The sequence below is a fragment of the Orcinus orca genome, chromosome 8 (assembly GCF_937001465.1).
Source record: "Orcinus orca chromosome 8, mOrcOrc1.1, whole genome shotgun sequence".
Taxonomy (NCBI): domain Eukaryota; kingdom Metazoa; phylum Chordata; class Mammalia; order Artiodactyla; family Delphinidae; genus Orcinus; species Orcinus orca.
In genome coordinates, this window is record NC_064566.1 from 91,145,417 (window position 1) to 91,162,720 (window position 17,304).

General features: G+C 50.0%; 1 protein-coding gene across 1 annotated transcript in view; it reads left to right on the forward strand.

The window, feature by feature from the left end:
* The window catches only part of ZBTB16 (zinc finger and BTB domain containing 16), a 195,162-nt gene that overhangs the window by 88,904 nt on the left and 88,954 nt on the right, over nt 1-17,304 (forward strand). Inside the window, exon 3 of the mRNA XM_004273381.4 lies at nt 4,466-4,563. Within this exon, the coding sequence (XP_004273429.1) occupies nt 4,466-4,563 (98 nt within the window). The remainder of the gene's footprint in view (nt 1-4,465; nt 4,564-17,304) is intronic.

The following is a 17,304-nucleotide window of genomic DNA, read 5'->3' on the forward strand; positions in this document are numbered from 1 at the left end:
TTCAGATGAGAGGAGGATGCCTGGACCCCACCTCAGATGGAGGAATTTCTTTAGCAGCGTGGAGCAGTCACTTCTAAACTAGCCCCTATAAAGAAAAGGAAAGATAAACGCGGCTTCTGCTACTATATAGTTACAGTCTGAAGCAGATGAGTTTTTATGAACTTTCAGCCTCACAGCAGCACGAAAGTGGTTTGAATGAGTGTGGAGCTTGCTAGCTTGGTTTTACTAGTGAGAGTTGTGTGGTTGAGAATCAGTGAGAAGGAATGTGTCCTTCCCTCCAGTTACTTGTTAAAAGGTTCGTATTTGCTTACCTCTGTTTTCCCATAATGATTCAGTTCTCTTGAGACAATAGCTAGAAACCCGTTAGAGGTTAATTTTTTCTTTGTCTTTTTGGACAAAATTGAAAACCTGTTACTTTCAGGAGTTTACCCAGTGGGCCAGGTGTGGTGGTAGCTGGGGAGCACCTGAGCCTGCTCCCCAAGAGCGGGTGGTGGGGCCCTGAAGCCTGTGGGGAATGGACGTTCCTCTGAGTCCAGCATGGAGTTGCTTGGGCCATCTAGAGCTGTGTTTCAAAACAGTGTTCAACACTATTGCTTCTCAGAGAAGAGAGTGTGAAAACCAAGGCAGCATATGTAGACAGGTGCAAAGATGTCCCCAGCTGTCCTTTCCTGTGTTATCGTGGAGGCTGATGACCTCAGATGACCATGAGTAGTTTGACCTTGTGAAAAGGCAGGGCCGGCCTGGGAAAATATGAGTGTGTGTGGAGAGGAAGAAGGAGGCGGATGGAATTTCCATTTTCATCAGAACGCTTGCAGCGGCATAGTGTGGCGGCAGAGGTGGTAAGGGTTGGGGTCCAGGGAGACAGACCCTGAGATCCTGCAGTTTGTACTTTCACTCTGGAAACCAGTTGCGATTCTGTTTCCACATTGGCCATTCCTCAGCCCGTGCCATAGAAGGTCTGTTGGTGGTCCTTGCATGCACTCAGATTCTTCTCTGCCATTTCCCTTTGCTTTGGATTAGAAGTCTCTACCTCTTCACATCCATCCCTTGGTGTCTGAACAATAATGACAGGGGTGGGTGAACCGGCACTGGCTCAGTTGAGCTCCAGGCCTGGGAGGTGTTCCCTTTTTCTCTTCTGAACTTGGTGTTCTTTGCCCTGGTCCCTCCGCCAGTGAGGCAGGACCTTCGTCCTCAAGCTACATGTGGGATCACTTGGATGCCATGCTCGCCTCTGGGAACCCGTGCAGGGCACTGAGTTAGTGGGTCAGGTGCAAGGCAGTCTCCTTACCCCAAGGATTGGGCAGGAGAGGACACCCATGTCTCTGAAAGCTGCGAGATGCATGGCAGCAGAATGGTTCCAAAGAAAGGCTGGTCATGAGTTCTGGAAGTTTCTTTCACTGACATATCACAGGTGAGTAAAGGAGGGAAGTCAGGTCATCTGGATTAGAAGGTTTTAAAATGAGTAGATATCTGAGAATGGGTGTCAGTTTTTTCCTTGGGCTGTCCTAGCCTGACTGCCCTGGTGTCATGAGACATCACACAGTGGAACGTGGCTCAGAGAGATAATAGTGCCCCTCAGAGGAATTCCTTGGAGGCTGGGTAAAAGGACATGGGTAAGACTTTGGAATAATAAAGTTTTGACACCATGAGAAACCAGAACCTTAGATATCACCCATCACTTTACAGGTGAAAAAATGCAGACAGATCGTGATAGCATGGTTCTAAGGTCACAAAGCAAGTTAATGGCCAAGTTAGGACAAAAATCCAGGTCTTCTGGCTGCTCAACTGGCATCCTTCCCCGAATCCTGCTCCCTCTGTAGTAGAGGGCAAGAGTGCATCACCTTACACACCACGCCAATCCAGTTGGTCAAGAAGGCCACTGACACCAGTTGCCAGGCAAATCCGTTTGCACCAAACAAAACAAAACAAAACAACAGTAGGGTTACCCAGATGAGAGACTTGATCTGAAACCTGCAGGGAGAAGAGATGGGAGCCCAAGAGCCAGGGTGGGGATGCTCATCCTGGTGGTGACTGCTGAAACCTGAAGCCTGGCCACTCCAGGGCCCTTTGGGAAAACAAACCTGAGTGTGTGTTTGTCCTCGTCTTCCTCCTGACAGCCACCCCGGAGGTGGGCACCCCTGGAAAGCATTAGTGAAGGGACTTCCCTGGGGGTCCAGTGGTTGAGACTCCGCGCTCCCAGTGCAGGGGGCCCAGGTTTGATCCCTGGTCAGGGAACTAGATCCTGCGTGTCGCAACTGAAAGATCCCGCATGCTGCAACAAAGATCCCACACTCTGCAGCGAAGACTGAGCGCAGCCAAATAAATAAATATTTTATATAAAAAAAGCGTGAGTGCAGAAAAAGTTGGAGATAAATAAGACTGGAACCCACATGCTGCCGTCCACCTGATCTGACCATGAACTTGTGTACGAGGGTCACCTGTGGAACCACTTGTGAATAGAGCTTTTGCTGCTCCACGGAACAGCTCTTAGGAAAGCAAACCTTTGTCATGCCCAGGCAAGTGACAGGCATACTCAGCTCCAGCGTGTGCACATGCATGCGTGCACACACACACAAACATGCCTGGGTACATATTTTAAACCATGCTTTGCCCAGAATGCTAGTAGGACATGTCCCAGTGCCCAGCATTGTGAAATATGTTTAGAGCTGAGAATGTTCAGTGAAAATGTTCTGTACCGTTACTATTTCTCAATTGGGTTGGATCAGCCTTGGCCGGGGGTCAGATAACATGGGGGTGGGGTGCACGGCAGTGTCAGGGATGAGGGTGTGTGTGCACTTGTGATTGAGAAATCATTTGTTGTCTTTGGCAAAGCGGTAAAGGGAAAGCAAGCAAACACGACTGTGATTGAGAAAGAGTTCTGTGAAGGGGCCTGGGCCCGATCACTGTCAGAAGCTGCACACAGTGGACCCCTATGCTGTCTTCAAGCCACTAGACTGCCACCCATACTCATCCCGGGGCCCACAGGGTATTGACGCACCTCTGGGTTCTTGTGGGATTTGGAAGGTGCTGGCAGTGGGTGGCTTGGTTTAGTTCTGTGATCTGGACAGCAGATCCGGGCACCACTGGCTTGAGTGTATAATCCTCCCCTTCCCTACCTGCGTTCATCTAATATCAGTACCGGCAGCCCTCCAGCCTTTGACTGTGGTCCTAACGCATCAACATCCTGACTGCAACGGGCCGTTGGCTCTAAGGGTGCCCACCTGCCGGCCCCATCGCCCTCAGCTCCTGCCTCTGGCTGCCACTGCCTGTCCCCTTCCTCAGGGCTGAGGCCCCTGGGGAGGCGGCAGGCAAGGCGCAGAGACAGGGTGGGGTGGATCCTGTATCCGGCAGAGGCATGGACAGGCCTGAGAACAGGAGTGTGAGTGGGAGGAAAGGCAGAGTTCTGGGCCAGATGGCCCCCTGGCCAGCCCGCGACCCAGACTCTCCCAGCACCTCCCCACTAGCCGCCTGCTTCCCTGCCTCTGACCAGCTCTGTTGCTGGCTCCTGACTGAGTGGCGGGGTCTGATGGGAAAGGCCCCAGGCTGGGAGTTGGGGTCGGAAGAGGGTTGCAGGCTGGGCCTGTGACCAGGGGTTACCAGGGCCTCTGTCTTCCTGGGGTGGTCATGGGTGCCAGGTTCACCTCACTGAATAAACGAGATAACGTACATGCAAGTTCTTTGGAAAGCCGAAACCGACGACTGCCACCTTCTCTTTATAGAGTGATGTTACCTGGTTTCTTCAAACCTTTCTTTCTGCCAGGGCTCATCCTCTGGCCAGACGTAGAGGGAGAACACTTTGACAGCTGGGCCTTTGGGGAAGGTTTTGTGTGTTGGAGAGTGACTGCCGTTTTGAGAAGCTCTGGATGCCCCGAGAGAGGGGCATCTTTTGTCCACGAAGGCATCAGTTCACTAATAAGCTGCGACGTGCCAGTCGCTGTGTGGGAGCTGGGCTATGAGAGAGAGCAGGTACGGGGCAGCTCTCCCGGGTCAGCAGTCTCTTGGGGGAGCCGGATATATGCACAACGCAGCACAGTGAGGGCCGTGCCGCGAGTGAAGTAAGCAGAGGCGCCTCTGCCTCCACGTGTGCTTTGTGCTAGTTCGTGAGGATTATGTCTGTCTAACTGGCCTGGTGCTTCCTCTTTCCTCTCTCCACAATTGAATCTGATTTTTCTTCTTGGTCTACGTGCCAGTGGATGAAGAAGTAGGAAGTGCCCTATCCTTCTAGCCCTTGGACAAGACCGGGAATAGATGCTTCCCTGGCAGCCTTCCATGGGAAAGGGGGCTTCCAGCTGTTGTGGATCCAGGGATATGTCTCCGTCAGCACCCATCTGCAGCTCCCCTGCTCTCCATCTCCCTTCCTCTTGCTCACCTGCCACAGGCATGGCTGCCAAGCCCCCAGGTAGGGGTGGGCCTGCTTTCTGTCCAGCCACAGCAGCAGCAACCTGTCTTTTCCTTTCCCCTACAGGAAGCTGCACAGTGGGATGAAGACGTACGGGTGTGAGCTCTGCGGAAAGCGGTTCCTGGATAGTTTGCGACTGAGAATGCACTTACTGGCTCATTCAGGTAGGCGAGGATGCCCTGACTGGCCTGTTGGAGCACGGGCACCCACCTCCTGCCCACTTTCACCCCCAACCCAGAGCATGGCTATCCCCACTGCCAGCCGGGCCTTGGTCCACCTCATCCTGTGGACGCTCCGTCCAGGCTCCTGGAGCAAAAAGTCCATCCTGACCATGTGACCGTCTGGATGAGCCCATCGTCCTGCTCTCCTGGGCTTCCTGGGGCTTTGTTGGTACCCAGCGCCCTGTGTGATCCACCTTCCAAAGTAGACTGCAGTTTCATTAGCAGAACAGTTGTGGAATTAGGTTCTCGCTGTCTAATGAATCTGACTCTTGGGTTCACTAATTATACAGGAGCCTTTAATTAAATAGATATAGAAAGGTTGGAACACAAAGCTAGTTACAGCGTGCTGGCTTTTGCAAGTTAATTTTATCCAATTCTAGTGGGGTCGACGTGGCAGCTGCTGGTATTTTTGCTCGTGTTTGAGCAAAGCTTCTCTGCCCCGTGAGGCGTGGAGAGGGGAGAGCACTGTCATGCAGCGTGCCCAGGCGTTCTCGGTGGAGGGAGGGATACAGCAGGTCCAGGGCTGCTGCTTCGAGGCCAAGCCGTCGCCTGGCTTCAGCTGCAGAGGCCACCGCACTTCCTTGCTGGGGCCAGTGCTCTTTTCCCTCTAATTCCCTTGCCTTTCAACCTTGGAGTCACGTTTTGGGGGAGAAGAGAGGGCTGTCTTCTTACTCCGTCTTGCTGTCTCCCATCTGTCTAGTCCATGGTCAGTGTCTGCTCTTCCTTTCCCATTTTGCCTCCAGCAAGGGGCCCTCCAGGCGGTTGGTGGTTCAGAGTGTTTGTGAAATGAGCCTGCTTTGGGGTTGGGCAGATCTCCATCTGTGTGACCTCGGGCAGGTTTGTCTTCTGAACCCCCAGTTTCTGTATCGGTAAAGGGCAGGTGTTGCTAACTCACATCAGTTAGGTAACAGAATGTATGACGAAGGCGTCTGTAGTACACTCCTTACCATACAGTGGCTGCTTCTGCTTCCACCTCCCTCCCTTTCCCCAGTTCTGAAGTTGTCGTTTGGGAGCGTTCCCATCACCGTACTCCCGTTGAGGACAGTCTGGCTGCTTATAGTCTGTCCTCGCTGCCTCCATCGCCTTGGTCGTGGAAGTGCATTCGGTGGCTTTGTATATGCTTCCGCTCGCCACCGCCTCACTGCAGAGCCCCTGTGCCTCTGCGCTGCATGGGGTGCTGTCACTCTCCCTGGCCTTCATGGCCCTTCGTCAAGTGCCCTAACTCCTTCTCACTTCCCAATCTTCCCTCTTCCAGATCCAAAGATTGGGCCGCACCGGGCCACTGTCTGTCTCGCTGTACCCCGTGTCTTTGTGTTCCATTTCTCCTCCCCGTGGGGCCTCCCCTCCCCGACACCTGGCCCCTCAGAGCCATCCTCAACCCCCACCTGCCCCACGTTGGCCCCGAGTCCTGGGCCCAGGCGCTCCTGCGCTTGGCATCTGCCTGGTACCCGTGCACTCTTTTTATTTTTATAACTTGCACCTCCAATCTTTTTGCTCCCCCTTCACCTTTGCAGGTTGTTGAGGGTTTAGTGGGGGAGTTTCGTGAGCTGTCTGCCCACAGGTCAGCCACCCTCCCCCAGAGCAGAGTGTGGGTCTTCCATTTCATTCGCTCCGTGCTCCAGCCCCCTGTGTGGTCTCTGACTACGTGCCATTGGATGCTTCCACGTGGGTAGTATAGCCTGCGCTTGAAGCTTCCTCGCCCTCTCGGTAACTCAGCCTGGTAAGCACCCTTTCTCCTTACTGTTTCCTTGAGTCTAGTGCACTAGCCAGACTCATGTGCTTGTCCACACTGTGTGTGGACCAGCACAGCTCGCTTTCCAAGCTCTGTGGCTTTGTTCACCCGCTTCCCTCTGCGTGGAATAACCCATCCCTAGTCTTCCCAGATTTTCCGAGTTCCCTTCCACGATGTCATCCTCAACTGTTCCTCACATCCGGCCAGAAGCAATTGAGCCTTCTCCTGGAGTCCATATTTTTTTATCCAAAGCTGTCTTTGGACCCAATCTTTCTTCTCTGTATTATTGTTATTAATGGAATTGCCTTATCTCCTCCTGCTTGGGAATCAGGGTTAGGAATTTGGGCATCTACCTCCTGACCATGTGACCTTGGGCAAGAAATGTAAACCTCTGAGCCTCCAAACGGAAGGCTCCCGTTAGATGCTTCGCACGCTGCCCGACGCACGATAGGCTCTCAGTAAACGTAACTTCCCTTTCCCTCTGTTCCCCTAATAGACTGGAATAAGCTACTTGGGGACAGGGTCTGTCCCCATTAGGTGCCGCACATTACCTGGCACGGAATTGGAGTCTATAGATACTGGTTGAATGGACGACTGCAGCCTGGGAGGCCGGGCAACTCAAGGAAATTCCAGTCTCCCACCGGGTCTCTCCTGCAATAGGAATTGTTTAGACTGTGTCCCAGGGGTTCACTGGAGGGCAGCCAGGAGCCCACTGGCTGAGTGTGAGTTAGCCGAGGTCTCCATCGTGAAGCCCAACACTTCAGCGGCGTTGGTAGAGCCGGTGGGGTGGCAGAGAGAGGAGGAGCTGCTTACGCACGTTCAGGGGGTGCAGAGCCCCCGCTTCTGACGAGTGACTTTGCACCAGCCCATGACCGAGATGCTAGTTCAAGGTCCCACAGTCTTGTGTGGATACCCTGGCAGCTTTGGGAGCTGGGGCCTATTTTCTTAACTTTTCCTGTCTGCCGCTGAAGTCTGTGCAAATGATTTGTCCCTCTGAAATTCACTTGCCACTGCCCTTATAAAAGAGGAGTCGGTGATGGGGAAGGTATGATGGGTCACAGCAAGGCCTTAGTTCACCCTTGCAGATAGCTCATAGCCTGCTTCAACTCTGATATTTCTGTGCTCTGTTTTCTCTTTCTCTGGTCCCATATATCTCTCACCCCTGTGCCAGAATGGCTTGAAAATAAAGCAGCAGCAAGGGCTTTGTGAGGCTGATCCCGAATTGTTTGCCCCCCTGGTAAACAGCGAAGGCCCTGAGGCCTCTAGAGAGACCTGACCATGTCGGGGAGGTGGGGTCAGAGGGCTGGGCCAGTGGTGCCAGGTCTTCTCCGGGATTCCAGTAGCAGAAGTTGGGTTTTACCTGTTCCAATTCCTCCCCCAGTTGCACGATATCAGACCTTTGTGAGGTCTTAGAGGAGACGTTTGATTAGATGACATGAGATTTTCTTGCTGCCCTGTTTTGAAGGCTCCGTGCAGGGAGGCAGCAGCCAGGATGGGCCCTGAGGGTCTGTAACGCAGACCCACCTTACACAAGGTCACCAGGGGTTGGAGCAGCGGTGCAGAGCATCACGGAACAAGAGTTGCTCCACAGCCCTGGGGACTGTGTTTTAAAAAGGGGTCAGGCCGTGGTGAAGGGAGTCTGGGCTCTGGGTTGGGGTCAGGGAGCTCCTGGCTTCCCCTAAATATTGTCACTGCCCAGGAGAGGCTCATTCCTGCCGTCTCTCCTTCGCAGAGCTGCACGGGCTCTGCGTGCTTGCTGCCCTACCCCCTCTTGGCGAGCGTGGCCTGTGTTTGTTATTGTAGTTCTGGCGCTGGGCCAGGCCTGGCTGGGTGCCAGCCTTGTGGGTACAGTGTGTACAGTGAGTGCTGAGCCAAGTTTGTCATCATACACGATTAATTTTTTTTTTCTCATCTGGTAGGGGTGGGGTGAAGGAGGAGGAAAGAAGGAGTTTCTCTGATGCTGGAGTACAGGCCTCATTGAATTCTGCGGAGATATTATTTCTCAAAGGCTCACTCTCCCCCCCACCCAGCTTTCCTCTTTCTCGAATTGTCTTCCTCCTCTCTTCCATGTTTCCCTATCCAAGGAAATCAGCCTGTATAAGATCGACACTGTGAGGTCTTATTTTCAGTGACTGGAATACCAGATTTATACTCTTAAATCAGTTTTCATTGTGTTGAAATTGACAATTTGTTTAATTAGAAGCTTGCCCTGTAGGAGGTCCTTCTTAGAGACAATTCTCTTTCTCTCTCTCTCTCTTTCTTTTTTCTCTTTTCAGACCCTAAATGGTAGTAGGAATGTTCAGCTTAATTGAAGTTTTGATTTTGATTTGAAGGCGTTAACTAACCAAATGTTTATGAGATATACCTGATGATAACAATAAGTTTAAATTAACGAACAATAACCTAACTCACTCACTAATGAGACTGATCTGGCCAGACCCTGCATTCTCAGAGGTGGTTTGGGGATCAGGAAGTCCGAGCGTTGAGAAAGAGATTTGGGGTGAGAAAAGTGACCACTAGAACACTTTGCAAAGCTGCCCCTTCTGGAGCATGAATCTTGGGTGGAGGATAATGCAGGGAGCCGGGGAAGAATCCCAGCCCCTCTGCATCCCCGGATCCCTCTGAAGTCTCCTGCCCATCTTTTGCTGCCCCATCCCTCGTGGGAGCATCTGTGACCCTCTGTCTCTTTGCCACTCCTTGTTCTTACTTAAGAGAACATCCTAGCTCTGGATTTCCATGCAGAAACCACAGACTCGGGCGATGACTCGAGTTGGTCCTGCGATTTGCTCGGGTAGCGTTTCCCATTAGGTAGTGTTTCCCACAGCTTGGCCTGATGTGCTGGTGGATTATAACTGAGCACACCCAGAACTGCTTGCCCCTAGTTTTGCCTTGGCCGCATGCTATTTAGAGGCTTGCATATTTCTGTGGCCTGCTTCTGTTCTGGGAGTGTCATTCATTTCTGGAGCCAGCAGATGCATCAGGCTCTGTGTACTTAACACTGGAGAACAGGCAGCACCCCTACCCTCCGGGCGCTTAGGTCTAGTAGGAGAGATGTTTGACTGTAAAGTTATAAAAGAAGGTGGTGTGTGCTGAGCGCCAAGAAAGAGTTCTAGGAGGAATTCAAGGAGGAAGGGGGCTCCTGGGAGAAGGTGGTAGAATGGATTTCTGAGAGCACCTGGTGGGGGCAGCCCACGCCGCCTGGGGTGACGTGCAGTGTAGCTGGGCCTGTAGGCTGGGCGTGGGGGGAGGAGGGGGCAGGGTTTAGAAGGGAGGAGCCGGGCAAGATTGCAAGCAAAATCAGTGCAAGCAAAATGATTTGCATTTCACCTAGGGCACTCAAAAGCGCTGAAAGATCGGATAAGGAAGGGACACTTTCATTCCTCTGGAACAGAAAGGACTGTTGGGCTTTTTGATGCACACTAGGCTGGAGTAGAGGGTGCATAAGACTCTTGGGGAAATGGCGTGACAGGCAGTCTGTCCTGGGGCGCGGCTGGAGGGGGGCGTGGCCTGTGCCTCTTGCAGTGGTTAGGGGCACACAGCCCTTCTTTGGGGGGATCCCATCCTGCATGCTCACTCCTCCTCACCCTTCTCCAGGCACTGTGAGCCTTGGCTATTGAGAAACACCCCGATACCAGACTCCTCGCCACAGTCAGAGCCACCGGGAAGGAGCGTGGTCTTTGGCTGACAGATCTTCTGATTCCAGCAGCAGCATGGTGTGGCCAGGACATATCATCTGGGGCCAGGTCACCGTCTGGTGGGGAAAAGGGCAGGAGGGGTTGGGGTCAGAAACCAGATTGGTTCTCTCATGCTTTCCCCTGATCAGATGGAAGAAACAAAATTTCACGAGATGTCGAAGATCTGTGGGTTGTACCTGTCCCCCTTTTTTCTCTTTTGGGAATAATACTAAGCTTTGAGGTTCAGGGTCCTTCTTCCCAAAGACAGAGAATGTGTGGGGGAACGAGGTAACTGGATTACGCCCTGGGACTGCGAGGCGGGGAGATGAGCTGGTCCCCGTGACGATGATGGAGAAGAACCTCAGGATGCAAAGATGGCTTCTCCTGACCTTGCAGCTTCTTCCTCTCACTCCCCCCTCTCTTTCCAGATCAGGCATCTGCTAAAAGCAAGAGACTGAGGTTATCCAGGCAGCTTGGAACCCAGGGTCCATTTGCTCCCTCTCTGCTCACTCCCTTCTTCTGGTTGGCTTTCTGCCATCAGGGTAAAACCAGGAGATAACCAAGAAGAAACTTCTCAGGACCTCAGCCTCACTCAACATGCCTGCAGAGCTGGGCACGATGGAGGGTTTGGGTTAAGATGGGACGTGAGTGGCTCAGAGCCTGCCTTCCCCTTGGTCCTCTTGGGTGATGGGGGCACAGGAAGAGGGAAGAGAAGCTACGTTCCCCGGCTCTCTCTCCAGCACGCTCCCCTCTCTCCCTCCCTGCTCTGAACCTGGCCTGCTTCCCGAACTTTTTCCCAGAGTGGTGTCGTCACCGGCCTGCCGGCAGGTCTGGATGTTCTGCCAGCATTCCAGAGAGTTTATGATCGCTTGCAGATGTGCCTCCAAGAACACACTGTACCCAAAGCAGAAATTAACGCAGCCTTGACTGCTGTCCAAGCCCGTACACGGGAGAGACGAGAAAGAAAACAAAAACTGTTTAGTGCTGTTTATAAATTATATACTGGCTGATGAAAAATACATTTCTTCCCCCTCTCCTCCCCATTCCTCGCTGTCCCCCACCCCCGCCCCTTCTCCCTTTCTGCCTCAAGAGCCTAAAAGGAGACCAGAAGAATATGGCTTTGCCTTTTAGCTCCCGTTTTGGCGGAGAACCGAAACCCTGCTGCTGGTTCACAGCCAGGGTATTTTTCCCCTTTACCTGATGAAATATACTGGTGTTTCCAGCCCAGATGGGGTGTTTTTGGTTTTGTTTTCTGGGTTGGTTTTTTTTTTTTTTTTTGGGCAAGGATGTTGTTTACAGCAAGTGACAGGTCCTGTGATGGCATTGGGTGCGATACTGGCCCCGGGGCAGATAAAGCCCACCCATTTCCCCACTGCAGTGCTGCTGGAGGTGTGTGCCTGGGTCCCCCGGCCCTGAAGATGTCACGTTGGGCCAGCTGTACAGAGAAAGTTCGGAAAGTTCATCGCAGGTCATCGTATTAAACAGTGTTTTCACCACTTCTCTCCCACCCCTTCACCTACAGCCCCTGTGTGAAAAGGGGGTTCACATAGCCCTCTCCCCAAATACACATGTCTCTCCCTCCATGTGGTGCCTTAGCAGGGGTTTGGGAAGCTCGTGCCTCTACCCCTCTGGAGCCCAGCCTCTCCCCGTAGGCTTGAGTGCCCCCTCCCAATTTATTCTATAAATTCGTTTCCACATTATGTCTATCCATTTACATGGCTTTTGTGTTGTTTAATACTGCTAATGTTTATCATTTGCCCAACAGGCTCGACAGATTTTGCTTCCTGTAGAGCATCGAGGCTTTAGAGCCCCCTCGTTGCTAAGTAGCAGTCTCCCTGTACTGTAATGGGCTGATTTTGTATTCCGTTCAGCGCTGTATCTTATTTTTGTATGCAAGACAAAGTGTTTTGATGGAGGACGATTGCGGCAGTGTCTGGAGGCTGTTTGGAGTTTTATGGGCTGTACAGTACACTGTGTGCTCTCCGAACAGAACACAGGCTGTTGCATTTTGGATTGGATTTGTCATTTTTCCCCCCTAAGAGAGGAGCCTGTCAGATAGAACATTAAGGGTGGAGGGAAGAAAGTGGAAATTATGTAATAACCTTCTTTCTCCCTCTGTTTCTCTCTCTCTGATTTTTCTATCCCAAAATAGGGTGGCTTCTCCCCCCATACTCCCTTGCGTACCGTATGATTCTGTCAAGCAAGATAATGACGTTCCTGTCAGGAAATGAATGGCCCTCGAGAGGTGGATGCTGGGACATCCCGTCTGTCTATCTGTTCTCCTGTTCTCTCTTTCCCTCTCCCTCGCTCTCACCATCCTTCTACATTCCGGGCTGCTTTGCTGGCCCTTATTTTTGTCTGAGGATGGACGGCTAACGAGGTTGCAGGGTAGGATGTTGGTGTGTGATCCACCCGAAGGGGATGACATTTTCTTATTTCCGGGGTCTTTTCACCTTCCCGGATGTGCACCCTGCCAGGATTCCTAGGTGGTCCTCCCTTGCCCTCTTCTCTCCTCAGCCCTTGTGCCCTTGCCCTCTACCCGGGCTGTGCCTGGGTCCCAGTGTCCAGGGCTGTGCCCGATAGACCAGCTGCCTCCAGACCATGTAGTGATGGCTCTCTCTGCTGGCTGTTCCTCTCGGCGCTGTCTTCTGAGCTCACTCTGGTGGCAGGTGTTTATTTTTCAGCTCTGCTTTTCTCCTCGCTTCCATTTTTTTCCCAGTCTCCTTTCATGTCACTCCATCTCTTCGTCCCTGTCCTTGCATCTGTGTCGGCCTGGGCCTTTTCCCAATGCTCCTGTGCATTTCGTGTCTTTCTTCTTGTGTCTTCATTAGACTTTGTCTCCCTCCACCTTGATTGGCCTTCTCTCTCACAGCTCAGAGTTTCTTAGCTTGGAAGTTGGGCGGTGGTTGAGGTGGGGAACAAATTGTTACTCTGTCCCAGAAGGCCTGGGGAGGACTCCAGAGTGCTCCGAGAACTCCTGTCCCTTACCTCTCAGGGACCAGAGTGGGGCTTCTCTGGCTTGGTTCCTAGGTCCCTGGATGTTTTCTTAAGTTGAGCTGAGCATGGGCAAGTGGATGAGCAGGGTTAGGTTTTGCAAGATTCTTATTGGACTTTGCCACTAAAAAGTACACCTTGCTGGCATGGTGCTTTCAGAGGTCTGTACCATGCACCTGAGTACAGAGCCCACCGGGCACCTGGGAGAGTGTTCACCCCCACACCCCAGTGGCCTGGCATGGTGCCCGGCACATAGAAGGCTTTTGATGAGTACTTGTTGAATAAGGGAATACCCTGTTACTAACTTCTTTGTACTTCTGGGGAACATCTGGGTCTGGTGGGGACTGAGGCTTCCACAATTTGCGGTGCCCACCCTCAGAAAAAGATTATGGGAGACTGGTTCAAGATGGTGCGGTAGAAGGACATGCGCTCACTCCCTCTTGCGAGAGCACCAGAATCACAACTAACGCTGAACAGTCATCGACAGGAAGACACTGGAACTCACCAGAAAAGATACCCCACATACAAAGACAAAGGAGAAGCCACAATGAGATGGGAGGAGGGGCGCAATCACAATAAAATCGAATCCCATAACTGCTGGGTGGGTGACTTACAAACTGGAGAACGATTATACCACAGAAGTCCACCCACTGGAGTGAAGGTTCTGAGCCTTATGTCAGGCTTCCCAACCTGGGGTTCCAGCAACGGGAGGGGGAATTCCCAGAGAATCAGACTTTGAAGGCTAGCGGGATTTGATTGCAGGATTTCAACAGGACTGGGGGAAACAGAGACTCCACTCTTTAGGGCACACATAAAGTACTGTGCACATCATGACCCAGGGGGAACGAGCAGTGACCCCGTAGGAGACTGAACCAGACCTACCTGCTAGTGTTAGAGGGTCTCCTGCAGAGGCGGGGTGTGGCGGTGGCTCACCACAGGGACAAGGACACGGGCAGCAGAAGTGCTGGGAAGTACTCCTTGGCCTGAGCCCTCCTGGAGTCCACCATTAGCCCACCAAAGAGCCTCTAGGCTCCAGTGCTCGGTTGCCTCAGGCCAAGCAGCCAACAGGGAGGGAACTCAGCCCCACCCATCAGCAGACGAGCAGATTAACGTTTTACTGAGTGCTGCCCACCAGAGCAATACGGAGCTCTACCCACCACCAGTCACTCCCGTCAGGAAGCTTGCACAAGCCTCTTAGATCACCTCATCCACCAGAGGCAGAGAGCAGAAGGAAGAAGAACTACAATCCTGGAGGCTGTGGAACAAAAACCACATTCACAGAAAGATAGACAAAATGAAAAGTCAGACGACTATGTACCAGATAAGGAACAAGATAAAACCCCATGAAAACAACAAAATGGATTGGAGATAGGCAACCTTCCAGAAAAAGAATTCAGAATAATGATAGTGAAGATGATCCAGGACCTTGGAAAAAGAATGGAGGCAAAGATTGAGAAGATGCAAGAAATGTTTAACAAAGACCCAGAAGAATTAAAGAACAAACAAACAGGGCTTCCCTGGTGGAGCAGTGGTTGGGAATCCACCTGCCAATGCAGGGGACACGGGTTCGATCCCTGGCCTGGGAAGATCCCACATGCTGCAGAGCAGCTAAGCCCGTGAGCCACAACTACTAAGCCTGTGTTCTAGAGCCCATGTGCCACAACACCTGAAGCCTGCACGCCTAGAGCCCGTGCTCTGCAACAAGAGAAGCCACGACAATGAGAAGCCAGTGCACCGCTCGCTGCAACTAGAGAAAGCCCTCACACAGAATGAAGACCCAGCATGGCCAAAAATAAAAACAAATAAATTAATTAATTAAAAAAAAAAGAACAAGGAAACAGAGATGAACAATACAATAACTGAAATGAAAAATACACTAGAAGGAATCAACAGCAGAATAACTGAGGCAGAAGAACGGATAAGAGACCTGGAAGACAGAATGGTGGAATTCACTGCCACCAAACAGAATAAAGAAAAAAGAAATGAAGACAGACTAAGAGACCTCTGGGACAACATTAAACGCACCAACATTCGCATTATAGGGGTCCCAGAAGGAGGAGCGAGAGAAAGGACCTGAGAAAATATTTGAAAAGATTATAGTCAAAAACATCCCTAACATGGGAAAGGAAATAGCCACCCAAGTCCAGAAAGCACAGAGAGTCCCAGGCAGGATAAACCCAAGGAGAAACACGCCTAGACACATAGTAATCAAATTGACAAAAATTAAAGACAAAGAAAAATTATTAAAAGCAGCAAGGGAAAAATGATGAAAAACATACCAGGGAACTCCCATAAGGTTAACAGCTGATTTCTCAGCAGAAACTTTACAAGCCAGAAGGGAGTGGCACAGTGCATTTAAAGTGATGGAATGGAAGAACCTACAACCAAGATTACTCTAGCTGGCAAAGATCTCATTCAGATTTGATAGAGAAATCAAACCTTTACAGACAAGCAAAAGCTAAGAGAATTTAGCACCATCAAACCAGCTCTACAACAAATGCTAAAGGAACTTCTCTAAGTGGGAAACACAAGAGAAGAAAAAGAGCTACAAAAACAAAGCCCAAACAATTAAGAAAATGGTAATAGGAACATACATATCGATAATTACCTTAAATGTGAAAGGATTAAATGCTCCAACCAAAAGACATAGGCTTGCTGAATGGATACAAAAACAAGATCCATGTATATGCTGTCTATAAGAGACCCACTTAGACCTAGGGATATATACAGACTAAAAGTGATGGGATGAAAAAAGATGTACCATACAAATGAAAATCAAAAGAAAGCTGGAGTAGCAATACTCCTATCACATAAAATAGACTTTAAAATAAAGAATGTTACAAGAGACAAGGAAGGACACTACATAATGATCAAGGGATCAATCCAAGAAGAAGATATAACAATTGTAAATATATATGCACCCAACATAGTAGCACCTCAATACATAAGGCAAATACTAACAGCTATGAAAGAGGAAATCAACAGTAACACAATAATAGTGGGGGACATTAACACCTCACTTACACCAAAAGACACATCATCCAAACAGAAAATTAATAAGGAAACACAAGCTTTAAATGACACAATAGACCAGATAAATTTGATATTTATTTATTTATTTATTACATTATTTAAATGTAATTTTATTCTTTTTTTATACAGCAGGTTCTTATTAGTTATCCATTTTATACATATTACTGTATATATGTCAATCCCAATCTCCCAATTCATCACACCACCCCCCACCACCACCACCACTTTCCCCACTTGGTGTCCATATGTTTGTTCTCTACATCTGTGTCTCTATTTCTTCTTGCAAACTCGTTCATCTGTACCATTTTTCTAGGTTCCACATATATGTGTTAATATATGATCTTTGTTTTTCTCTTTCTGACTTACTTCACTCTGTATGACAGTCTCTAGCTCCATCCACTTCTCTACAAATGACCCAATTTTGTTCCTTTCTATGGCTGAGTAATATTCCATTGTATATATGTACCACATCTTCTTTATCCATTCATCTGTCAATGGGCTTTTAGGTTGCTTCCATGACCTGGCTATTGTAAACAGCACTGCAGTGAACATTGGGGCGCATGTGTCTTTTTGAATTATGGTTTTCTCTGGGTATACGCCCAGTAGTGGGATTGCTGGGTATTATGGTAACTCTATTTTTAGTTTTTTAAGGAACCTCCATACAGTTCTCCATAATGGCTGCATCAATTTACATTCCCACCAACAGTGCAAGAGGGTTCCCTTTTCTCCACACCTTCTCCAGCTTTGTTTGTAGATTTCTTGATGATGGCCATTCTGACAAGTGGGAGATGATACCTCATTGTAGTTTTCATTTGCATTTCTCTAATGATTAGGGATGTTGAGCATTCTTTCACGTGTTTGTTGGCAATCTGTATATCTTCTTTGGAGAAATGTCTGTTTAGGTCTTCTGCCCATTTTTGGATTGGGTTGTTATAGGGCATTCCATCCAAAAACAGCATATCACACTTTCTTCTCAAGTGCACACAAAACATTCTCCAGGATAGATCACATCTTAGGTCACAAATCAAGCCTCGGTAAATTTAAGAAAACTGAAATCATATCAAGCATCTTTTCCGACCACAACACTATGAGATTAGAAATAAATTACAGGGAAAAAGAATGTAAAAAACACAAACACATGGAGGATAAACAATACGTTACTAAATAACCAAAAGATTACTGAAGAAATCAAAGAGGAAATCAAAAAACACCTAGAGACAAATGACAATGAAGACACGACAGTCCAAAACC